Genomic DNA, 25,884 nt, shown 5'->3' with positions numbered 1-25,884 from the left:
TTTTCAGTATCTTGTTCTCTCTCTTCTTCTGGCACCCCCATCATTCTGATGTTGGTACGCTTGAAGTTGTCCCAGAGTCTTCTTACATTATCTTCAACTTTTTGGATTTTTTTTTTTGCTTTTTGCTTTTTCGGTTGAGTGTTTTTTGCTTCTTTGTAATTCAGTTCTTTGACTTGATTTTTGTGTTCCTCTTGTCTGTTTTTGGGTCTCTGTATAATATTTTTTATTTCAGTCAGTGTATGTTTAATTTCTAGTTGGTCCTTTTTCATATCTTCGAGGGTCTCGTTATATTTATCGGCCTTTTCTAGGATATTCTTAAAAAGCCTTATAACCGTGGTTTTGAATTCTATATCCAGTCGTTTGTTTTCCTCCATTTCTTTCGTTTGTGATCTGATTCTTGGACGCCGCATTTTCACTGCTTCCCTGAGTTGGTAAGGTAGATTTGTGTGCTAGGTTTCCAATATGGCCCAGTGGGTCTGCCTCCCCAGTTAACCTGAGGTGGACACTCTTGGTGCACCCCTTTGTGGACTGTGTGTACAGCCTTGTTGTAATTAAGTCTTGATTGTTGTTGGTATCACTGGAAAGAATTGACCTCCAGGCCAGTTGGCTGTAAGGATCAGCTGTGTCTATGCTGGGAGAAGTTCGGTGCTGGAGACAGCCTTATAGGATTAGACTTGCCAAATTGCAATAGCCTCTGTGCTCAGCTTGGATGGGGTGGAGTCTCAGTCTTGGCTTCCCGTCAGCCTTGCCCTTGCGCGCACGTGCGCGCCTTCAGACCTCTGCCTTCCCGGCTCCCGAGTCTCCGCCCGAGAGTCCAGACTCCCCCCACAAGAGCGTGGGTCCCCAGGGGCTCGCCTGGAACTGGGGTTCACTGCAGTCAGAACTGGGGCTCAGTGCATTCAGGAGCCTCTGACTCCCTTCCACTAGGGAAAGCCTGTGGCAACCTCCGCAGCCTTTGTGCGCACTGGCGCGCGCGCGCTTTCAGTCCTCCGCCTTCCCCGGCTCCCGAGTCTCTGCCCGAGAGTCCAGACTCCCCCCGTAAGAGCGTGGGTCCCCAGGGGCTCGCCCGGAACTGGGGTTCAGTGCAGTCAGAACTGGAGTTCAGTGCGGTCGGGGGCTTCCTTCCTCCTTCCGCCAGAGAAAGTCAGCCAGGCTCTCAGCCGCCCTTCCTCTCTGCGCGCACAAAGACCCTTTGCCGTACCTCCAATTCTCTGTGAGCTTTTCTCTTTCCTTCTAGTTGTAGAATTTTCACTCAGCCAGCTTTCCTGTGGTTCTGGATGGTGTCCGTTCTGTCTTTTAGTTGTAGTTTTGAAATTGTTGTGCGAGGCAGCAGTTTAGGTGTTTACCTATGCCGCCATCTTGGTTTCTGTTCTAATAACTTTTTTTCAAATAATTGTGGATATTCTTATTTGATTCTACACCAAAACTTGGTAAGAGTTAATTTCTTTAAAATTAGTTATAATGTGGAATCTGCTGTCAGATCAAGGAATTTTACATACTGTTACATTAAAATCCATTGATTTACCTTGTACTTGAATGGGTAATTTTCTAAAAATATTTTTTATTTATTGATTGATTATAGAGAGAGGAAGGGGGAGAGAGAAAAACATTGATTTGTTGCTCTACTCATCCGTGCACCCATTGGTTGATTCTTGTGCCCTGACTAGGGATTGAACCCCAAACCTTGGCATATGGGTACCACGCTCTAAACAACTGAGCTACCCAGCTCATTATATAAAAACTAGAGGCCCAGTGCACAAAATTTGTGCAAGAGTAGGCCTTCCTTCCCCCGGCTGCTGGCACTGGCTTCCCTCTGGCACTCGGGACCCGGGCTTCCCTCGCAGCCCCGGCTTCGTCTGGAAGGATGTCCGGTCTAATTAGCATATTACCCTTTTATTATTATAGATATACTAAAGAATCAAGATTTTTTTAAAAAATATATTTTATTGATTTTTTACAGAGAGGAAGGGAGAGGGATAGAGAGCTAGAAACATGGATGAGAGAGAAACATCGATCTGCTGCCTCCTGCACACCTCCCACTGGGGATGTGCCCGCAACCAAGGTACATGCCCCTGACCAGAATCGAACCTGGGACCCTTGAGTCTGCAGGCCAACGCTCTATCCACTGAGCCAAACCGGTTTTGGCAAGATTTAATTAAATAAACCATCTTTAATAAACAAGTGCTTTATCAGGAACATTCTTAAAACTTTATTGCTTTTATTTAACTGCGAGTCCTGGTGTGAAACATATACTGACTTCTAGTACAGTTTGTACCACTGCCCTGACTCATGCCAGCAGTTTACCCATCATAGTGGTTGTTGTATTATCACTGTAACTGTCAACACAGTGAAAAAGACAAGTAATTTCTTAGTTTTTTTTTAAAGACAGTGTCGTCCTAAGGAACTCCCTTGAGAGAGTTTCAGGGACCCCTGGGAATCTTTGGACCACACTTTGAGTGAGAACTGTTACTTTGGATTATTAATATAATTGTGAATATTTGTTCATATGGGTTATTATTTTTTTTTTTGGACATTTGTATTTTACCTTTTCAATTTTTCATTCATTTTTAATGACGTGTTTCTAGATTGTGTTTTTTTTTTTATTAGTAAGAGCTTTTTATGCATACTTTGTGTTTGTTACAATACCTCTCCTCCCTCCTGTTTGTTATTTGCTTTTAAATATCTATTATGATTTTGTAATTGAAAAGTTAAAAAAAAAATTTTTTTTTTTTTTTTGTTCCCAAGTTTTATTCAAGAACTCATACAAAATGTGCCAGATTAATGAGCTTTAACCCTCATCTTCCTCCTACTCTTCATCCTGGTTTGTCTGGAAGTAACGCAATTTGTAACTCTTTGCTGTTAGCAACTACGCACAACCAGTCACGTAGATTATTCTTCTTCAAATATGTTTTGGTGAGATATTTCAGATACCTTTTGGAAAAAGGCACCTCAGACGTCACAGTGATCTTACTCTTGCTTCTTTCAATGGTTACAACCCCTCCGCCGAGATGCCCAGCTTTTCTGTTCACTTTGATTCTCTCCTGAAGAAACTGCTCAAAGTTGGCAGCATACATGATTCCATCTACGGGGCGGGCGCAGTCAAGGGAAACTTCAGAACCTGCTTCTTTTTTTTTATTTTCCCCCCTTCGCCACGAGCTTTTTCACGGGAGCCATGGCGGCCACGGAGTCAGAAAAAAAAGAAAAGTTAAAATTTTTAGTGTAGTCTCTTTTTTAAGGATTTCTTCCTTTTTAGTCAGCTCCACCCTCCCCCATCTTTGTGCTCTCGTCATCCCATCAGTATTTCACCTATATATATTTTTAGTCCTTTCATTATTTACACTGGAGGCCTGGTGCACAGGTGGGGGAGGAGGGGGAGTGGCCGTCCCTCAGCCCGTCCTGTGATCTCTCGCAATCCGGGACACTGCATGCACCAGGTACCATACTTTTCATACAGGTGAAAGGCATCTTGCTGTTGTATGGGCAGCTACATTTTTTTGCCCTGATTATAAAAAGTAGTACATAACATGATCCTTCTGAGGCAGTAGTACCATTTCCCCCATCTTCTGGGTGGAAACACTGAACTAGAGAGAAGTTAAGTAATTGGCTTTGTTACATCGTTATAAGTGTCAGAATAGAGCTGACCACAGAACGTGCAAGTCAGAGTCCGTGCATCTCATCACTGCATCATCCTGTTTTTTCAGTGTTAGAGTAGCCTTGCCAGGTTTTAATTTTTAAATCTAAGAGACTGTTCCCAATATGTAGGGTAGGGTACCTAGGCCTGGCTGGCAATCAGGGCCATCCGTGGGGCAACCGGCAGGTGGGGTGATGGGGGGGGCACCCACTGGCACCTGCCTTGGCTGGCGGCCTGGCACCGCCTGCTGGCTGGCCCCGCCCCCCGTTTGCCACTGACTGTCGCCTCCCTCTCAGGGGGCAGAGAGCATCTGCCCCCTGATGGTCAGTGCGCATCATAGCGACCGGTTGTTCTGCATCGTTCCGCTGATCAGTCGATTTTCATATTCGGGTTTATTATATAGGATTTTAGTCATCAATTTGGAACTCATGAGGTGTTAGTTTTGAGACAGAGATCTAACTTTTCCTCCCTGAATTTTTGCCTCTTATTCTATCACCTATATCATCTACTAGAATTTTTACTCTTACTTCTGGATGCTGATAATTTTTAGGTTTCGATTTTGAATGTTGTGTTGAGGGATGATTTCTATCATGTTGAACGGAATGAAACTTGAAGAAAAGCATTGTCTTTTTATTTTTTAACTCAAACATATTAGGAGCCCAAGTTTTCAAAACAAAGGTTATTTTGGAGAAACCAGAAATTGTAATGCACTGTTATGACCAAACATTGTCTGCATTAATGCCAGCAAAAAATACTTTTAAAAAATGCAGTCTTGTAATTGGCTTTGGCACTCCTGTCTGGGCTGGTTATCTCAGTAACTTACATTAAAACTAGTGATAATGAAGCCAAGATCAAAGGTTTGCTTTATTGGACAGTTATTTTATAATAGGAGAAACACTTACACTTTGTTCTTATGATAGTATAGGTGTCTTAGTAGAAATTATAACTTCTACAGATAACTCCTATTCTAATTTTTCAAAGATGCCTAAATGCCATTTTGTGTATGAAAGAACGCACCATTCAACATCCTGAAGCTGATGCTATTGTGATCACTTGTTTTTTACTTTAAAAAAACAAACAAATTACTAATTATTTTAGTTGAGAGAAAGTAACATACTTTTGAAAATGACCTGAAATCTTGAAACTAGATTTGAGGTTTCTTATGCCTGTGGCAATATGTTCTTTAATTTTAAGCATTTAAAGTTTGTATTTCCATTAATTTTATCTTAATTTCTCTACTTATCACATGTAAACTTATTTAAATTATGTAAGAAGCCCTGGCTGGTGTGGTTGAGTTGACTGAGCATGGTCTGATGCACCTAAGGATCGCTGATTCAATTCCTGGTCAAGGCACATTCCTGGGTTGCACCCTCAGTCCCCAGTGGGGGGCGTGCAGGAGGTAGCCCATCTATGTTTCTTTCTCTCTCCTCCATCTCTCTCTCTCAAATCAAATTTTAATCTTCCATAAGATTTAAATTATGGAAGAAATCTGTGAAGTCCTTTTAAATATAACTTTAACTAGTGGCCCAGTGCACGAAATTCGTGCACATTAAAAGGGGATTAATTAGAGGAAATATTTTAATATTGCTATTTGCCTTTTCTCTATAATAGAAGTGTCAGAGATGAAAGAAAATTAGTAAAATGTATAGGAAAATCTTCCTCCTGTCAGAGTCTGGGGCGCGCTGCGGGATCCAGAGTCAAGTCCCTGCCCACCCATGGCATCTCCAAATCGCGTGAGACCCAGCCCCACCCCCATTGGGCGAGATCCAGACCCAGCTGGCCCCACTCTTGTCAAGCCCCGCTGGGCGGGGGGTGCAGCCTCAGGTCCCCCATCAAGCTCCGCCGGGTGGGGGACGCAGTCCCAGGTCCCCCGGCGCACCCTCAGGTCTCCTAGCCCAGTGCCGGGCGGGGGGCATGCCTTGAGGTCCCCCGTCAAGCCCCGCCAGACCGGGGGCACAGCCTGAGGTCTCACGGCCCAGCGCTGGGGTGGGGGGTGCGACCTGAGGTCCCCTATTAAGCCCCACCGGGCGGGGGTCACAGCCTCAGGTCCCTGCTGATTGCTCGTTAAGGCTCGTTATGGGAATTTGGCCTCCCATGTGGATGCAGCTTTCTTGTGTTATAGAAACTCTGTCTCCGCTGTGGGTGCTATCATCTTTGTGATGGCGTGATGGTCAATTTGCATATTCCCTTTTGATTAGATAGGATTAGAGGCCCGTTGCACGAAGATTCGTGCAATAGGCCTTCCTTCCCCTGGCTGCCAGCACCGGTTTTCCTCCGGGACCCAGGCCTTCACTCCGGCCGCAGTGGAGAAGCCAAGCCTCAAGGCTAGGCTTCTTCACTCTGGCCACAGCGAGATTGGCTTTTCCGCTCCGGCCACAGCGAGGCTTGGCTTCTCCGAGAGCCAAGCCTCTTCAGTCTTCGCTCTGTGCCTGTGTATGCAAATTAACCCACCATCTTTGTTGGGTTAATTTGCATACTCCTGATTGGCTTGTAGGTGTCATGGAGATAGTCAATTTGCATATTTCTCTTTTATTAGTGTAGATGATTTTTGACGGTTTCAAGAAGGAAGAGGTAGAATACTAGTAATCTAATTAAAGTTTAATAGCAGCATTAGTATGTTAAAATAATGTAGTCTCACATGCTGTCATATTTTAGGCTCATCATTGTCAGTATTTATCAAGACCTCTTCAATATATACAACTTTTAAGCAACAAAACCTTTCTGTTGGAAGCTAACAATTATCCAATCATTAAAAGCAATAGCATTTAACAAAAAAGTAAGCATTGTTCATACTATATTTCTATACTTTTCCCTATAAATTTGTTTTTCAAAATAGAACACTAAATGGATTATCTGTTGTTTAAAAAATTAAAAGAAACCCAAGCCACCCTGCTCTTTCCTCTTCCTATGGAAGGCAAGAGCCAGGGAGTGGCTCCGCCTGCTGGATGAGTCCTTTCCTCCACACACACGCACACACACACACACATGCACGCACGCACACACACACATGCACGCACACGCACACACACACGTGTTGGAAAGGGGATTTGTTGTCTTTACCTTTGACAGTTCTTTCTAGGGTCCTTCTTTGTTGAAGTTAGAGTGACTTCACTGGCACCTTTTGACTTTCTTGCCTGAACTTCTTTTCTCACTGTTTTGAATATGTTTTGTTTTTCTGACATTTTAGGTGTATAATGTTTTGATACTTATGAAAGTCTGCCTTTTTTTTTTTTGACTTGAACTTCCTTTGCTTGTGTTGTTTCTACTTCATTTGTGAAATGTCTGATAAAAGAAGTTCATCCATAAAAAATAATGAAATCTGACAGTATGGGTAGACCTAGAGGTTATTATGGTAAGTGAAATAAGTCAGCCAGAGAAAGACAAATACCATATGATTTCACTTATAGGTGGACTCTAAAGAACAAAATTGAAACAAACTCATAAACACAGACAAGAGACTGATGGTAGGCAGAGGGGAAGGTGGTTGGGGGACTGGTTGAAGGGATTAAGAAATACAAATTGGTAGTTACAGAATAGTCACAGGGATATAAACTACAGCATAGGGAATACAGCCAATAATGTAATTAATAACTATGTGTGGTGCCAGGTGGGTACAGGAAATATCGAGGGAAACACTTTGTAAAGTATATGATTATCTAACCACTATGCTATACACCTGAAACTAATACAAAATAATACTGAATGTAAACAAATTGGAGAAAAAAAACACAACGAAAAATGTTCATGTTGGACTATAGCCTTTTTGCTCTAACGTCATTATTTGAGGTCTGAGTGTATGTCATACATTCATTATTAATGTCTTTGTTAGATAGCGATGACACTCATCAGGAGGCACTTATTCATACTGTGGTAGCACTTGCTATTGGTGTTAGGTCACGTATCTCAGGTTTCTTTTTATCTAAATTTTAAAAAAAGGAAATTTTTTCTCACTTGAAATAACCTTTCCTGTCCAGGGTTGGACTGGTCTGAAGAGAGCGGAGAGGAACTGGAGGACTCGGAGCAGGCCTCGCCATACCAGGTTGCATGGTCCATCCGAGAAACCCTCAGATATGAAAGACACATGTAAGTCTTCCTTTTTGTTTTTATTCTTCAGTTACCACTGTAGCCGATCGATTCTTCCCTGTGTGTGCAATTTTTAAAAAATTTATTGGATCTAGTTTTATTGTAAGAGAGATAAAATAGATTCTACTTGGAAAGAAATGTACTATATTGTTTGAAGAAAGTTACTCTTAAGTTTTCTTAATTTGTTTCTGTACCTTTCCCAGGTATCACTGAGGGAAATAATTGTAATAGAATTACAATAGAAAGGGACCTTAGTGATTATCTGAGCCCATTTCCTCATTTTACAGAAGAGGAAATCAGGGCCCAACTAGGTTAAGTAACTTAAGTCCCATTCTTTGACTTCTCCTTATATTTGTTGGCCCTATCCCCATAGTAGCTGGAAACAGTGCTTTAAAAAATTTTTTTTTATTGATTTTTTTTTTTTTTTTTTTTTTTTGAGAGGGAGAGAGAGAAACATTGAGAGAGAAACCCCCTACTGGGGATCAAGCCTGCAACCCGGGCATGTGCCTTTACTGGGAATCTAACCAGTAACTTCTTGGTTCTGAGTCGATGCTCAACCACTGAGCAACACTGGCACGGCTGGAAATAGTGTTTTTGACTTCACCTCTGTCTTCTGCAAGATTTATCTATTCTTTAATATTTTAATGCACTGAATATTTCTAATGTACCAACATGTTTTTCAAAATAATCTCATGAAAGGTTCTTGGTATCTACCTTACTGGAAAGCTGTAGATTAATGCACAGCTCCTTCAGTGATGGTGAGGAAGCCAGTGTTGTTTTATTTGCCTCAGGCCAACTGGTAGAATTTTGCAGTATCATTGAGTGGACATACATATAGACTTAAAAATATGATTTGTTAGTACATCCAGAGGTGATGAAGCTTAGGGAACTGATTCACTAGACACTGATGTCTAATCCAAAATAAGCAGTTTACAGTGAGACATGTAATCTTTAAGTAGTACAGATGTTCTCTAAGTAGAACTACATGAGAAGCAAAATACAATCTGAAGCTTACTTGGGCATGGAATTAGAGCAAAGAGAGTTAGTTAGGTTTACTAATGGCCAGTGTCCTTAATTTAGAGTCTTGACGCATCCCTTTGCAGTCCTGGGATTTATTTCCCATTTATTTGTCCTTGCCTTCCCTATCTCCTACACACTATTGGAGAATGCTACATTTTTTTCTCCCTCTCTTGAAGTTCCATTTTAGATGTCATTCAAAACTGTTTCCTTACCATTAGCATACTCTTTCTTTCAGATAGACGTACAATTGAGCTTTTGGATCTGTAGGTTTAGAAATCCTATCAGATTTGGAAAAATTTTGGCCAAGTTTTCTTCAATTATTTTTCTTCCCCCTTCTATTTGAGAAACTCTAGTTACACATATTTTAGGCTGCTGGGAATTACTCCCTAACTTACTGATGTCCTGTTCATTCTACCCAGTATTTTTTCCTCTCTCTGTTTCATTTTAGAAAGTTTCTATTGCTGTCTTCGTGTTTGTTTTTTGACCAAGCAGTTCAGAAAGAGATTTCCTCTACTTCCTTTGAGACCAAAAATGCATCCATAAGCCTATCTTATCCTATATGTAGTTGCATTGGGTCCCTTGGACTATCTCAGTTGCCATCTATCTATATAAAAGGCTAATATGCAAAGTGTCCCCTTGGGAGTTTGACTGGGAGAATGGGAGTTCAGCTGCTTGCTATGACATGTGCAGATGACCAGGGGGTGGCGCAGAACATGGCGGGCGACCAGTGGCAGTGGCAGGGTGCGGGTGGCAAGGGGAAAGGAGGAGCCAGGGGGAACCACACGCTGGCGGCATGTGGACAGCAAGGGAAGGAGGAGGTGGGGAGATGGAGAACCTGATCAGCCCTGATCAGCTCTGATCGCTGGCCAGGCCTAGGGACCCTACCCGTGCATGAATTTCATGCACCGCGCCTCTAGTATTGCCTTAAGTCTTTTACTCCTTTTTTGTTTCAACTGTTACCTGTATGTGAACAACTCCCAGGTTTTTTTCTCAGGTCTGACCTTTCTTTTGAGTTAGAACTGCTGATCAGATATTTCTTATTAAATATTCTGCCATACCCTAAATTCAGTATTTCTAAAATTAAACTAATTATTTTCCTCAATATGTGTGCCTTTTTCTGACTCACCTATTCTTATCAGATGTTACCTTTTTGCTCTTTTGTTGTTTTTAAAAAGTAAAGTAAAAAGAATTTTATTTGTGGAATTTCATGCCATGCCTTGAGATTACAGACAAGCCTGAAGTCTTAGGAAATCAGGTTTGGAATTTACTGCTCTGTATTTGGAATTATTAGCATTTAAATAATTGTAATGCATGTACTTACATTGTGATCTTACATATGTCATTTCTTTTCATACTCTTAACCTCAGGTATAGGCAGGCCAGGCAGCTATATCTCTCATTTCCTTGAAGGAAGGAAAGTAGCACACGTTGAGAATGCAGTAGGTGCCAGGCCTTTCCACTGCTGGCAAATGATGGGAACTGGCCCTTCTCTTCCCAGTTAGCTGCTGTTCAGTAGCAAACCCAAGTATGTCATAGCATCTTAGAAGTGGGAAGCATGTTGGAGATTTTCTAGTTTAGGACCATGCCAGGCATGGTCTGTGGACCTGCTCTGGTCTGCAGACTTGTTACTGGTCCACAGCAAGGGCAGTGTGGACATTATGAGTAAGCTCTGAACACTTCTGTAAAGAGGCATCTTTCCATCATCACCTGGAGAACCACTGATCTAGGCCAATCCTCCCTGCAGTAACAGTCTTTTCAAATAACAGTTTTGGCACGTGCTTATCCACCTGGCTTTACTTTCTCTGGGACTTGCTGTTTCTCCTCTCCTTTCTTTTTCTATTAATGGTACATCCATCCTCTTAGTTATATAGATTCAAAGTCACTGAGTCCTTAGTGACTTTCTTATCCTTCATATCCAGTCACCAAATTGAGTTAATTCTTGATGATAATGGCCTTTATAAGTCTTTTTCTTTCTGTTATCTCTCTGGCTTTTTACTTTAGTCACTCTCATGCCTTTCAGTTGTTAGTTGTTGACTCTGAAATCTGTATCTCGTCCCTAAGTGTGCTCCCGTTTATCATTTCCAACGGTTTTGCCACCGCTCCCTCTAACACCTCATCTCTACGTGAAATTCGCTAGGTCTGAAATGGAGTTTATTTTTTTGCCCCAAATCTGCTCTTGCTCCTGTCCCTGGTCTTTGCTGGTGGAAACTGCTGAGTGATTATTGTCCCTTCCATTTCCCTTGCCCAGTTGACAAAGTCTGTCTTCTAGACATGCAGGTTACCCTCATCCCTCTTCATTCTGCTGTTGCCACGATGGTGTGACTCCCTGTTATCTCTTACCTGGAGTTTTATAATAATTTCCTCAGTGTTCTCTTCTTCTGTCTGTTCCTCCATTCACATCTGCTGATAGTGTAATCTTTCTCATGCACAACTCTTATTGTTACCTTTTTTTCTTAAAAATCTACATGGTTCTTCATTGCCTTGGAATAAAAGGTTCAACTCTTTTTTTTTATGGTTATCTCAGTATTTAATAAATCAACAAATAACAAGTGCTGCCAAGGATGTGGGAAAAGGGAGTCCTCGAACACTGTTAGTGGGACTGCAGACTGCCATACAATCCAGCAATTCTACCTCCGGGTATTATTCAAAGAAAACAAAAACACCAATCTGAAAAGATCCATGCACCTGTATGTTCACTGCAGTATTACTAGTAATAGCCAAAGGTATGGGAGCAACCCAGGTGTCCACCATCAGATGAAGGTATAAAGATGATAGGACACATATATGTGTATATATACATTATATATACACATAAATATGTAAGTACACATACATACAATAAAATATTGTGTAACCTTAAAAAAAGAAAGAAAGAAATTCTGCCCTTTGCAACAACATGGATGAAACTGGAGGGCACCATGGCAAGTGAAATAAACAAGACAGAGAAGGCAAATACTTCATGGTATCATGGTATGTGGAAACTAAAAAAACAAACAAACCATTGCTAGGGACTGGAGGAGAGGGGAAACAAGAAGAGGTTGGCTGGTAAAGGAATAAAAAAAAGGTTCGACTCTTTAATCTGGCGTTCAGGTGTAGAAAGTTTACCTTACCTTCCATCACTCCCCTACATGCCCCACACTTTAGCCAAACCAAGCTACTTGCTGCTCTCCATCCTGTCCATCTCTGTATCTTGGCTTATATTGTTTTATCCTTGTGAGGTACCTTTTGTGTCTTGTCTCCAAATTCTGCCTTTTCTTCAAGCTTCAGTTCTGTTGTCATCTCCTCTGCAAAGCCTTTCTTTCATCCAGCAGACTTTCTAGTGAACATTAATAGCACTTTATCTGTGCCTCTCTTACGTTACTTACTGTTGTGACTTTGCATTAAAGATAAAGCCCTTAGGGCTCTAATACAACTCCCAAATTGACACTTGCTGTGGGACTTGGGGCAACAATTCATAATAAAGATTCCTGGGCCCCACCCCGTGGAAACTCTGGTTTAGATCTCAGGAAGGTCTTGGGAATCTGACATTTTAAAGAGCTGCTAGACTTCGAATTTGAGGTCAGATGTTTGAATCATTGGTCTGACTGCCCCACAGTTTCCGGTACTGAGTCTATCCTCTTGAATTGTTTAACTTTTGGGATGCATTTATCTTGTCTAAATTACATTGCAAACTCTTTAATGTTTTGTTTCTCCTCTATGGTCCTTAGCATAGTAGATATACAGTAACTGTTGAATGTTGAATAAATGAAAAGGTTGAAGTAAAAGCCTTCAATTGGTATACCTGTAGAGAACGTACACTGAAGAGAACATGTTTCTTAGGACATACACTAAACGGAATTTAGCCGACAGCCTGTTAATGGGCTATTCTGAAGGAAAAGGGAGGGATGCCACTTGAGAAGAGAAACCAAGCAATGATTTACAGAAGTTTAGTAAGAAAACATTGTTTGTCGGGTCACATGGGTTCTATTTATTTATGTTACAATTGAAGAGAAAGGAGGTAAATAACTAACATGGTCAGTTTTCAAGTCTAGTGTGCCTTATTTCTAACAGTAAAAAGTGAGATCATAGGAAGGTGCCCTTTCTAACCTGGCTGGTAGTGGACGTTGCTGACTGACCACTTTTTCTCATGGAGTCTGGATGTGCCCTTAGCATCCTTTTCAATGCCGTGCTCCCAATCAGTGACATTAGCATGAAGACAGAAGAAAACCTGGTGTATGAAATGTTCTGTAGGGTATCTCCTGTAGTTAAAAAAAAAAATTCTGTAGAATGATTGTGATCCCTACAATAAATATTTTTGTGTGTTTAGCAAGAAAAACCAGTGTGTCTAAAGGGGTAGCTCTTTGATAATGTGCTATTAGAATTCATGGCTCTGTTTCTGGTATGACCTATCTTTTACGAAATTACGCTGTTTCCTCATAGCTGCCATGTCACTTACCTAGACTTTTTAGTAAGTACAGGTAAATAATATATATACATATTCTTCCCAAGAATTTAGAAGACACGGAGCACTGTCTACTTATGATATGGTGAGAAGGTTAAGCTTAAAGCAGTGGGTTACCTCTGTTGCCTGCCTTATTGTTGAAATATTGTGCTTATTTTCAGCTCTGCTGGAATTCTCTCCCACTAATTTTGTTAAGTATGTGCTCACATGGCACAAATTTTAACCCCGTGCATCCAGCTACCTTTCCTCCCCCGCGTTCCCCTTTTCTAAAAGGAGCCCAACAGGTAATCAGGTTTTCACTTCTCTCCTTGCACCTTCCAGGTCAGAGGACGATGACACGGAGAGTAGGAGCTCCAGGGTGACCCAACTTTGCACTTACTTTCAGCAGAAATATAAGCACCTCTGCCGCCTGGAGCGGGCAGAATCCCGTCAAAAGAAATGCCGGCACACGTTTAGGAAAGCCTTGCTGCAGGCGGCCAGTCGAGAACCAGAGTGCACTGGTCAGCTAATCCAAGAACTGCAGAGAGCTGCGTGCCACCGAACCAGGTCAGAGCCGTGCCAGCCGTCCGCTTCTAAGGAACCCGGCCTCTCTTTTCTGTTCTTTTGGAGAGGATAGCTGAGACACTATGGGCTGTGGGCATTTAAGTCTGAAATATTTGTGAACTGTATTTTGGTTTTGTTGCTCAAAGAAGGTTCTACATGGATGGCAAATAATACTGCATGAGCTGACATTAAAATTAAAGCATTACTGCCCAGCTGGGGGTTGTGGGTTCAATCCCCTGTCAGGGCACAGACCAAAAGGTAGCTGATGGATGTTTCTCTCTCACTTTGATGCCTGTGTGTCTGTCTCTTTCTGTCTCTCTCTTCCTCTCTCTCCCCCTTCCTCTCTCTAAGCATGCTCTCCTGTGAGAATTTAAAAAAAAAAAAATTACTGTATTTTTCTAGAGTTTGATTAGCATTTATCCAGTAAAGGTTAAGAGAATGTTACCTATCTTTAAAAAAATTACAATGCCTAGAAATTTTGTATGTTATTTAAAAGTATTATTCATAGTTTTTCCTATAAAAGTGGCATTTTACATTTTTCATTTATTTAAATTTTTTATTTGAAATGTGTTTCTGTTAATATCTACATTATATGTTTAAATATTTTATTACACTGGATGTCTTTGGGGGGAAAAAGCCACTGTTTATAGTGCAGATACTTGTCTTACTGTGAAAAATGTGAAAAAAATATATAAAAAGGGCAGTGCCTGGCCAGTGTGACTCGGTTGAGTGTCGACCCATGAACCAAGGGGTCACTGGTTAGATTCCAGGTCAGGGCACATACCTGGGTTGTGGGCTCAATCCCCAGTAGGGGCCATACAGGAGGCAACCAATCAATGATTCTCTCATCACTGATGTTTCTCTCTCTCTCCCTCTCCCTTCCTCTCTGAATTCAGTAAAAATATATTTAAAAATAAAATAAATATTTTTTAAAGGAGGGGAATCTCCATAAATGATAATATCATTCAAAACGAGCACTATGAACATTTTTATTCTATTTCCTTCTAGTCTTTCTCTCTCTTTCTGTGTGTGTGTGTGTGTGTGTGTGTGTGTATCTCCAGTGAGCCATGTATTTGTATTAAAAAGCAAAATTGAGATCATGCTATGTGTATTTTTTTATTCTTTGCTTTTTTCCACTTAACACTGAATTGTGACCTTCTTTTTACTTTAAAACATAACTTTTAATGATTTCATAATATGAATGTCAGTCTTTACATTTTTTTCATTTTTATGTATGTAATTAAGCAAAATTAGATCTGTATTGTTTTAAGAGTTATGTGTCCATTTTCCCCCTTAAAAATATAGCCATTCCCCAATGTTCTTAGATTGTTTTGAAAATATGATTTCTAATGTTTACATAATACTTTATTGATGAAAACATCTTATTTAACTAGCGAAATAATTTTCACATTTAGAAGGCTTAGTTCTGTATTGAGTTTATTATTTCACACTTTTTAGTTATTATATTTTCAGATAACCTTGACTATATATAGTATGTAACATTTTAGGAATTTATATCTAAATATTAGCAGTGGTTGTCTCCAAATAGTGGGATTGACTGTTTATTATGTATCATACTGTATTTGATGGTGTTTTAGATGTGTTATCTTTTCTTATCTCTACTTTACAGGTGAGGCAGTTGAGACTTAGTAAGGCTAAGTAACTTGCCAGGGTCACACAGCTCGTAAGAGGGAGAGCTGATTTTCAGAGCCATGTCTGACTCATCTAGTCTCATGTTCTTCATCACTTTTCTCTACTGTCTTTGTGAAGTAAAAGGAATCAAAATATTGCTTTAATAAGAAGAAAACAGATAGGCAAAGTTAAAACTGATTTTTTTTCTTTTGTTAGTAGATTAGGGAAACTGTGGAACTGGTCATTGTAACCCATATTTACATTTATTTAGTGAATGTAGAGAGGTAAAATGTTGGTATTACTTTATAGTAACATAGTGTTGACAAATTGTCCTGCATTCTTAAAGCATTTTTTAAAAATTAATTTTTTTTTCTTTCTTAGCATCAGCCGGACCAAGTTGAGGGAGGTGGAACCAGCAGCATGCAGTGGCATGGTGAAGGGTGAACAGTGCACTAACAAAGCCCTTCCATTCACTAGACATTGTTTCCAACGTATCCTTCTAACTAAATTGAGTGTGCATTGAAGTCTTGACTCATTCATGGCTGAGTGTTTCATTCATTTTTTTTTTTAATATATTATTGATTTCAGAGAGGAAGGGAGAGGGAGAGAGAGATAGAAGCATCAATGACGAGAGGGAATCATTGATCAGCTCCTCCTACACACCCCCTACTGGGGACTGAGCCGGCAACCCAGGCATGTGCCCTTGACTAGAATCGAACCTGGGAACCTTCAGTCCACAGGCCGATGCTCTATCCACTGAGCCAGACTGGCTAGTGCTGAGTGTTTCATTCTTAAGTCAAGTGAACAACTCTTGTAATCATCACTATTTAATATTTAAAGTAATTTTTATATAACTTCTAATTTCCATGATGATCTCTGGGTAATTTTTTCTGCTTATATCATTGCATTTGTTTATTCTAGAATCACATTGCAATAAGCAAAATTGACAGCAACTAGCGGGTTCTTACAGTGGCTGTCACTTGATTAAATTTTGTTAACAGAATTTTAGTCCTTCCAGTGGTTCCAGATAATTTGTAACAAGTAGCTGTAACACTGATAAATGGAAAAACAAATCATATTTTAAAAAACACTGTTTTTAATCTTTTAAGAAACTTACACAGTTTTACAGTGTGCCTTTTGCTGTGGTTTTAATTTGCTACTTGTATTGACTACAGCGCTGATTTGAAATGAATAAAATATAAACATCACTAAGAAAGAAAATATCTTCAGACAGAAAATACTTGAGGAAAACTTATAGTAAGGGCTTCAGGCTGGTTATGAAATCTTACTGCTCTCACTTTTATTAAACATTTAAAATTGAGTAGCATTTAAAAAATTTATATGGTAACAGTTAATGTACTGTCTGACTTTTGCCCTTCTTTCTATTTTTGGGGTTGTATTTTCACAACTTTTTTAGCAGCAGTTTCTGTGCAGTAAAGGCTTATGAAGAGTCTTAACTATAAAAGCATAAGAGAAATAAGATACTTCCTTAATAGATATAAAATAAATTTTCGGGAAATGTAGTTAGAGGCTAAAAGTATGGATGCTTAGAAATGTTGGTGCTGTAGAGCTGATGTTCCAATTTTAGTAGTGCAGTGATGATTTAAAAGGAATTTTTCTTAAGTTGTAAGTTTGAGTTTAGTGTTGGAAATGTGAAATGAAAAATCCAAATTTGGGTAGATGAGGTTTTTTAGAATTATATCTATAACCACTAATTATGGTATATTCTTTATTTTTTTTCTTTTTTCTTTCTTTTTTTTTTTAAATATATTTTATTGATTTTTTACAGAGAGGAAAGGAGAGGGATAGAGAGCTAGAAACATCGATGAGAGAGAAACATCGACCAGCTGCCTCCTGCACACCTCCCACTGGGGATGTGCCCGCAACCAAGGTACATGCCCTTGACCAGAATCGAACCTGGGACCCTTCAGTCCGCAGGCTGACGCTCTATCCACTGAGCCAAACCGGTTTCGGCTATTCTTTATTTTTTTCAATAACAGTGTATATTAAATATTTTGTATTAGTTTCAGGTGTTTTTATTCTTGGTGGTGCGTATCATATGTGAGGAAGTTTTCCTTATAAGAAAGTATTTTTATTTTTAACCATTATAGTGGAACTTTTAGGAGTTGGTGTGCTAAGAAGGAAATGACCCTGCTTCCCCAATAACAGAAATTAGAATGACCATAAAGGAGACTACTATTTAGGTGCCCAGTAGCAAAATAGACACCTTCAGATGTATCTCCTGATAAGGAATGATAAAACTATCATTGTTTTCCCATCTCAGTAGTTGGGTTGGTTCTTTAGCTTTTATAAATAATAAAATTTATACTTACGAAGCACAAGTAAGGAAAGAAGAAAATTTTGCATAAAAATTGAAAAGTGGAGTTGCAGTATGTTTGATTCCTAACTTAAAAAACCCCAGACATCCTCTTGAACCGCTCTCAGCAGCTCTTCTCAAGTTGCACGGCCAAGTTTGCAGATGGACAGCAGTGCTCTGTGCCTGTTTTTGACATCACACACCAGACACCTCTGTGTGAAGAACATGCCAAAAAAATGGTAAATCCAGATTTTATTTTCTGCAGCAGAGGCTTGCAAACTTTTGATAGCTTTCCATAAAAGGAAGTATTTTGTGACTTAGTACAAATTATGTATATGAATCATTGAAATGAGTTTTATGAAACAATACTTTTAGTACCTGATATTTGCTAGTCTATTTTACTAAAAAAACATTGCTGGTCATCCTCATTGAATCAATTTCATACCCTCCTTTATAAACAACAACACTGTTAGCAGTTTCTTAAATATGGGTATTTTGTTTACTATTTATCCCTATTCTATACCTCTCTTCTCCTTAAGTTATATTTTCTTATACCTAGCAGATTTCCCAAGCTCCTTTTTGCCCTATTTCTCTAGGTTTTTGTTGTTTTAGATACAGTTCTCTGAATGTTTTGGATATTTGATAAAATTTTGGCCAAAAGCCAAACCTTGCTGTGTTTGTATTGAACAGTCATTATTTTTGTTAATGTTAGTGTTAGTGTTATAAGTCTTAATTAATTCAGAATAGTTTAGAGGAAAGACGAGTCTGAATTAGTGAACTATCTGATTATGCAGTCATTTCAAATAAATGCATTTTTATTGTTTTCATCCTTCAGACACTTTATGAGTTCTTCTGCTATTTGCACAGTATTATGTAAAGCATATGTACTGCAATGCTGAGGAAACAGTTCTTGCCCACTGTAAGCATGCTACAGTTTTCAGGGGTGCCCTGATTGAGAATAGAGCCAGTGATCTTTTGGTGCTCGGGGCGATGATCAACCAACTGAGCCACACTGGCCAAGGCAGTTATTATTCTTTAGATACTATTGTGTACTCTTTGTTTATTTAGTTGTGTTATTGCTGAACTCATCAAATCAAAGGCGACAATGGTTGTAAAAACCACTTTTTGTATGTACCACCAAGGAAGAAAAAGTGCTGCACAGTGCATTTCTTATCACTTACAGGTTTGTTAGACATAGATTCTATATCATTCATGCTTTCAGCTGAATTATTTGACCTGTGAAAGGTAGTATTTTCTACATACATCAACTATAATCCAGCTTCCTCTTCTTTGTGGTTATTTTCCTTTCTCATTGGGATTTTGCTTTGCAAAAAAAAAAAAAAGGAATTGTGGTCAGTTCTTCAATACTGAATGTTTTTGCTTCACTAATAACAATTTTATACCCTGCTGCTCTTTTGTATTTTTCTGTATACACAATAGTTTTTCCTGTACATGTAAAACCAGCAATGCATTTACGTTAATTCAAACAATGGCGGTACAAAGAGCTGTGACCAACTTTGCACAGGTTGCAGGCAATGCCGACTGTAATGACCATCACCTGGCTGACATCAATTATAAGATGGCATTATTGTAACATGCTCCCCAATTGCAGAGATACTAAATTGTGCATCTTGAAGTGGATGAAATAAGGTATTCACATTTAAGGGTGCCAGCTGAAAACAGCTAGTTATGTCGTCAGTTTCAGTTCTTCTTCCTTGGCCTACTCACCCAATCGCTGCAGTTTTATAAAGCTGTGTTCCCATTTCCCCTCTCTTAACCTGGTCTCCCTGGCCCATGTTGGTTACCTGAAGGACTTTTACTGTGTGTCATGATTTCCAGGTCTACGTAGCCATCTCCTTTATTTTTATTTATTTATTTATTTTAAAGTATTTGTTATGAAATGCTCTAAGAACATGTGTGATTTATTTATATATATATATATATATATATATATATATATATATATATATATATTATTGATTTTTTACAGAGAGGAAGGGAGAGGGATAGAGAGTTAGAAACATCGATGAGAGAGAAACATCGATCAGCTGCCTCCTGCACACCTCCTACTGGGGATGTGCCCGCAACCAAGGTACATGCCCTTGACCGGAATCGAACCTGGGACCTTTCAGTCCGCAGGCTGACGCTCTATCCACTGAGCCAAACCGGTTTCTGCTCTTTCTTTATTTCTGTGCCCCAGAGACAGCTTTCTCCTTCTCACACCTCCTGGACATCTCATACCTCAAACTGTGCACGCGCCAAACTCAATTCCTTACTTTTTCTTCTGAATCTGTTTATTCTGCTGTGTTCTCTGTCCCAGCTGATGGTATCATTATCCAACTCATCCAGACTAGAAACCCTAGAGGCATTTTAGAGTTTTATAATCCCTCCATCCTCACCACATCTAAGGAACTGTCAAATCATGAGACTTGTATCTCTGGGGCCCTTGCTGTTCCATCCCTCTCACTCTGCCCTTAGCTATCTATCCTGTGTTGACTGGTGAGATAGCCCTCTAATTGGAACTCTTGCTGTCCCTTCACATTGCTACCAGGGTATTAATTCTTTTAAAACATTTGTCAAATCATATTACTTCTCTCATCAAAAATCATTCCCCTTTGCCTATAAAATAAGTTTAAAATCTTTAGTAAGGTATTCAAAGTCATACATGATCTGGTACCAAACTTCTTTATAGCTTCTGTACTTCACCCTCCATTATGCCCGAAGTACCAGTCAAACACAATCATTTACTGTTCTTTTTGACTGGTTTCTGCTATTTTCTTTCGTCTAGGAAGGTCTTCCCCTCAACCCCAAGGACTTAAAATTTTTACTTGTCTTTTAATCCCACAAAACTGAAAGTAATTGATTTTTCTTTCATTTTCCCAGAGAAGGTGTTTATGTCACTATTGCCCAATTTTCTCTACTGTATTTATGTATGCATGTTTTTACCATGGCAGAGAAAGTCCTTTGAAACTGCAAATTAAATTTTAAAATATTTTATGCTACAGCACCCATCACAATGTCTTTAAATGTGGAAGAATGAAATGTACATGTTGAATTGATTTGCATTATATTAAAAACGAGGTTTTCAATTCATCTGTTTTTTATACATAATCTTAGGTATAGAGTGTATTTTAGGCATTATGTAAAATATTAAAAGATAGAAGTTCTTTTTTTTAGGTAGCTGTTAGATTTTCCCCAAATAATGTGTTTAAAAATACCCCTTTATTCATTTCAAAGGATAATTTCTTGAGAGGAGATAGCTCCCGGAAAGTTCAGCACCAGCAGCAGAGGAAACCCAGGAAAAAAACCAAGCCTCCTGCACTTACCAAAAAACACAAGAAGAAGCGAAGGCGTGGACCTCGTCGACCCCAAAAGCCCATTCCCCCTGCAGTACCCCAAGGGAACCTCAGCATGCCCACCAGCGTCTCACTGCCAGTGGAGGCCTCTCAGATCCGGTCAGTGACGTGCCTGAGTTCACGGGCTCCGATTGTTCTCAGGACACCTCGGTTCATTTACTTCTCTAGTGCTGGAGCTAGACTACAGACACACCATTTGGTGCGTCAGCCTGAACTTTTTAGTTTTCAGCACAATTTTGACCAAATATCTGATGGGGTTGTATCTGAAATACAGCTTTTGTTTAAAACAAAGAGAGCAGATGTTGAAATTGAGGATTTAATTGTCTACTCTCAGACTTTTCTATTCTATAGAATTTCCATATATGTCCCAGCAGAAGTATTCCATCAAAAATTTGATGCATTATTAGTTTTGGCAGGGGAAAGCATTTGACTAGATGAATGAGGCTTCTATTTCAGCTGAGCATTTGAGTTTTATCTGTTTATTTCATTTTTAAATATTAAGTTGACCAGATTTGAAATCCTATAAAAAAGTATTGACACACTTGATATACCAAACTGTAATTCATTCTACTAATTTAAAGTAAAAAATATTATTTTGAAATGGTTGTCTCAATACATGAGTAAAGGTTGTAGAAATATGTGACAACTAGTATATATGGTGAGGTCTGTTTGCTTTCAAACTTCCTTCTCTTAAAGTAGGAAGGAGACATTTTGAGCTAGGATTTCCCGATTTCTTGTTTGAGGACCCTGTCTTGGGGGCCTGGTGTGAACGTAAAGGGGAGTGGTGGGGCAACCGTGTCCTCTTCTGCAGGAGCCCGTCCACGCCAGAGCTGAGTGCTGATGAGTTGCCGGACGACATTGCCAATGAGATCACTGACATTCCACACGACTTGGAATTGAACCAGGAGGACTTCTCAGACGTCCTGCCACGGCTGCCTGATGACTTACAGGATTTTGATTTTTTTGAAGGTATGGTCAATATTGTTAGTCAAGAAAAGTGAGTTTTAGCCCTCGCTGGTTTGGCTCAGTGGATAGAGCATCAGCCTGCAGACTGAAGGGTCCCAGGTTCGATTCCTGTCAAGGGCACGTGCCTGGGTTGCAGGCTCGATCCCCAGTAAGGGATGTGTAGGAGGCAGCCAATCATTGATGTTTCTATCTGTCTCCCCTTCTTCCTTCTTCTCTAAAATCAATAAAAATATATTTAAAAAAAAAAAAAGAAAGAAAAGTGAGTTTTAAAATGAGTTCTTAAAAAGGGAAATAGTTTTTTGAGATGTGTTTGAAATATTCCTTCTCACATAGAATGTCTTCCACTGTAGATAGAGAATACGAAGCTGCATAAGCTAGTTTCCCCTTTTCAGAAAGTAAAGATTGTCAATTTGTTCAACCCCATATAGACTTAGTACGTGGGTAGTTCAATAGCCATGTTAAAACTTCACTCGTTTAAAATGAGTAATTTTACTTGCGTTTATTTATTTTAAATATGTTTTTATTGACTTCAGAGAGTGGAAGAGAGAGGGAGAGAGAGATAGAAACATCAATGATGAGAATCATTGATTGGATGCCACTTGCCCGCCCTGCCCCCTCACCCCCTCGCCCCCACTGGGGATCGACCCCACAACCCGGGCATGTGCCCTGACCGGGAATAGAACTGTGATCTCCTGGTTCATAGGTCGACACTCAACCACTGAGCCACACTGGCCAGGCTTGAGTTTACTTTTGAGCAAAGACGTTTCAAACTTGAGTTTATTGAAGGCATTTAGAACTTGTGCTGATTTTAATACTCTACCCTGTACTTTAGTTGAAATGTACTTTTCCAAAGCAGTTTGCTTAATCCCACCAATTATGTGGTGCTTTCATGGGAAATCTTTTACACTCTTAGACTGTTTCTTTAACTATTAAAAGCTGGATATTTTTGTGGTGAATTAATCAAGCTTCTCACCATAGGTTTTTAAAAAATATTGATAATAAAATCAGGGTAGGCCCATCAGCTTCCATATTGCAAACATTAGTTAAAAATGGAAAAAGAAGGAAGAATGAGAGGGAAGTATTAGAAAGCAGTGCAGAAGCCTTATAAAGGTTAGCTTGTTGGATGAGCCGAGTGCCCAGTGCTGTGCCAAAGCACGCAGGGAATTCCTGGGTCCTGGTCTTTCACAGCTGCCCCTCCAGCAGGAAGAGTCTACAGTAGAGCTCCTTCCTAACACTTAGATAAGAGGGTTTATTTATAAATAAACTGAAGATGTGCTCCCAGCCCCAGGACAGCTTGGCATGCAGACCTGTCCTGCAGGTTAATGTTTCATTTTCCTTCTAGTCCAGTCCTTGCAAAACTCTCTTCTCAGCAGGGCCTCTCCTGGATAGCCACTGTCAGGGATAATTCAAATGGATGGTGTTGTAGTGTGGGACCTGTGAAAGCTCTGCTGATGCGCCATGACTTTTGTTTACTTAGGAAAGAATGGAGACCTCCTCCCAACGACCGAAGAGGCCGAGGAGCTTGAACGGGCCTTGCAGGCTGTAACTTCTCTCGAGTGCCTGAGTACCATTGGGGTGCTCACCCAGTCAGACGGTGTGCCAGGCCAGGAGTTGTCGGATAGAGGAATAGGAGTGTTCGCTGCAGGTACTGGAGCGCCAGGAATTCAGTCCTTGAGCCGAGAAGTGAACACGGACCTGGGGGAGCTGTTGAATGGGCGCATAGTTCATGATAATTTTTCTAGTCTAGAGCTGGATGAGAACCTGCTCCGCTCTGCTACCTTGTCTAACCCACCTACACCCCTGGCAGGGCAGATCCAGGGGCAGTTCTCTGCCCCAGCCAGCGTTGGCCTTACTTCTGCCACTCTGATCAGCCAGAGTGCACTTGGGGAGAGAGCCTTCCCAGGACAGTTTCATGGACTTCATGACGGCAGCCATGCCTCCCAGAGGCCACACCCTGCCCAGCTGCTGAGCAAGGCAGATGACCTAATCACCTCACGACAGCAATACAGCAGTGACCATTCGCACTCCTCGCCCCACGGAAGCCATTACGACAGTGAGCACGTGCCGTCTCCGTACAGTGACCATATCACCTCTCCCCACGCAGCATCTTTCTCTGGTGATAATATGGCAGCTACCTTTTCAGCAGAGATGCCCATCATGGCACAGCACTTGCTCCCAACCCAACTTGAGGTGCCACTTGGAGGAGTCGTGAACCCCAGAACTCACTGGGGCAATCTCCCCGTCAACCTTGGGGATCACTCTCCATTTAGCAACCTTCTCGACGCAGATGGACATCTTCTTTCCACTTCCCTGTCCACGCCACCCACCACTTCGAACTCAGAGACCACACAGCCTGCCTTCGCCACCGCGACCCCCAGCAGCTCCAGTGTGCTTCCGGGGTTGCCGCAGACCAGCTTCAGTGGCATGGGGCCCTCCGCTGAGCTAATGGCCTCCACCTCTCCCAAGCAGCAGCTCCCTCAGTTCAGCGCAGCCTTCGGCCACCAGCTGAGTTCTCACAGTGGCATTCCTAAGGACCTGCAGCCCAGCCACAGCTCTATAGCGCCTCCTACAGGCTTCACAGTAACAGGTGCCACAGCTACAAGTACCAATAATGCATCTTCTCCTTTTACCTCCCCTAACTGAGCGTGTCTGTGTGTCTGCAGGCAGGTGGGGAGCCTGGTGTTTTCTATCTTTGTTTCCTCTTTGATCACCCCTTCCCCTTTTCCTAAAGAAGATTTTAAAAATAACAGATGGGGGCTGGGGGAACTCCCTTTTCCGGTTAGACAAGTTCCCCTGCGGTGGACCGTGCTGCAGTGTTCACGCGTGCTCCTTCGCACTGGTGCTCATTCCCTCCTGGCAGGTTCACTCCCCCCATGGTCCCCTTAGTGGCTCAGCACAGTGACTGGATAGAACTGACTCAGCAGCAAGTCCTAGAAGTGGAAGATACCTCAGATTACCAGTGCCCTTTACTATTTCCTAGTATTCAGATCAATGCTTTCCATTTTATTACCAGGTCTTTACATAGGTGGTTCTGGATAGAATGGTCCCATTCATCGAGTTCCTGTGTGTAAGACATGGCAAATGGTGTGTGGAGGCCGATCAAGGCTCTGACTTGGCAGCAACTGCTAAAAACCAGTGAGGCCAGGATTCCATTCCTAATCGTGATCATGTTTAATCGAAAAGAGAAAGAGCAGTCTTTGGACTGCCTGTGTGTATGTGTGCGCCCACACGTGTGTTTTGGGGCAGGGCCGGAGCAGCTGTCCTGTTGTTGTTCTCCTTTTTTCCTAATGAGCATATAAGACTCTTACTTCCTTCCCACACCTCACACCCCAATCACGTTGGTCATTCTCTCCCACTGAGTTAACGAAGTTTCCTGAATAGAGAGGGTGGTGGTCTGGTCACGTGAATGGCACAACCATTTTCTGCCAAGTTAGCCCAAAACCCAAAGCTGAATTCCCCGCAGTGCTGTGGGAAATCGTGAGAAGCTTGCCCGATGCTGCAGGGTTGCTGAGAGACTGTCTGCTGGTCATGGCGCCGTTTTAGACATGCATTTGTTCCTAGATCCCTCTGTCCCGACGCATTTGCAAGATGTAATTAAAGGAAATATTTCGATGTGGAAAGCGGGGTAGGTCAGGTAGATTTGGGAAGATGGCATCTGTGAACTTCTTGGTCCGTCTTTTGCTTTTGAATTTTTCATGTTTACAGTAGTGATTCTTTGGTAAGGTTTGTAAAATGTTGAAGACACTTGTAGAATCAGTGTGCCAGTTGTGAAGTGATATGTAATATCTGAAGGATACACATTTTAAAGTTTCTTTCAAAGCAGATTATGGAAATGAGACATAAATTTTACCCACTCTTTGGTACTTTTAAAATAATTTAAGTGCTTAGGTTTAAGT

General features: G+C 40.8%; 1 protein-coding gene and 1 pseudogene across 2 annotated transcripts in view; one reads left to right on the top strand and one right to left on the bottom strand.

Moving 5' to 3' along the window:
- INO80D (INO80 complex subunit D) overlaps positions 1–24,631 on the top strand; it is a gene marked incomplete at its 3' end in the record, with an annotated part of 48,987 nt that extends 24,356 nt beyond the window's left edge. Inside the window, exons 5-11 of the mRNA XM_080667579.1 lie at positions 7,606–7,714; positions 13,496–13,720; positions 15,731–15,840; positions 17,772–17,905; positions 20,904–21,121; positions 21,834–21,991; positions 23,466–24,631. Of these exons, the coding sequence (XP_080523705.1) occupies positions 7,606–7,714; positions 13,496–13,720; positions 15,731–15,840; positions 17,772–17,905; positions 20,904–21,121; positions 21,834–21,991; positions 23,466–24,631 (2,120 nt within the window). The remainder of the gene's footprint in view (positions 1–7,605; positions 7,715–13,495; positions 13,721–15,730; positions 15,841–17,771; positions 17,906–20,903; positions 21,122–21,833; positions 21,992–23,465) is intronic.
- Positions 2,687–3,174, bottom strand: LOC308249510 (large ribosomal subunit protein eL22-like; annotated as a pseudogene). The gene has a single exon. The product of its transcript is annotated as a large ribosomal subunit protein eL22-like (transcript).
- Positions 24,632–25,884: the final 1,253 nt, after the last annotated feature.

This window comes from Plecotus auritus (assembly GCF_963455305.1).
Source record: "Plecotus auritus genome assembly, chromosome: 5".
NCBI lineage: Eukaryota > Metazoa > Chordata > Mammalia > Chiroptera > Vespertilionidae > Plecotus > Plecotus auritus.
This window is presented reverse-complemented; position numbering and strand designations above follow the sequence as displayed.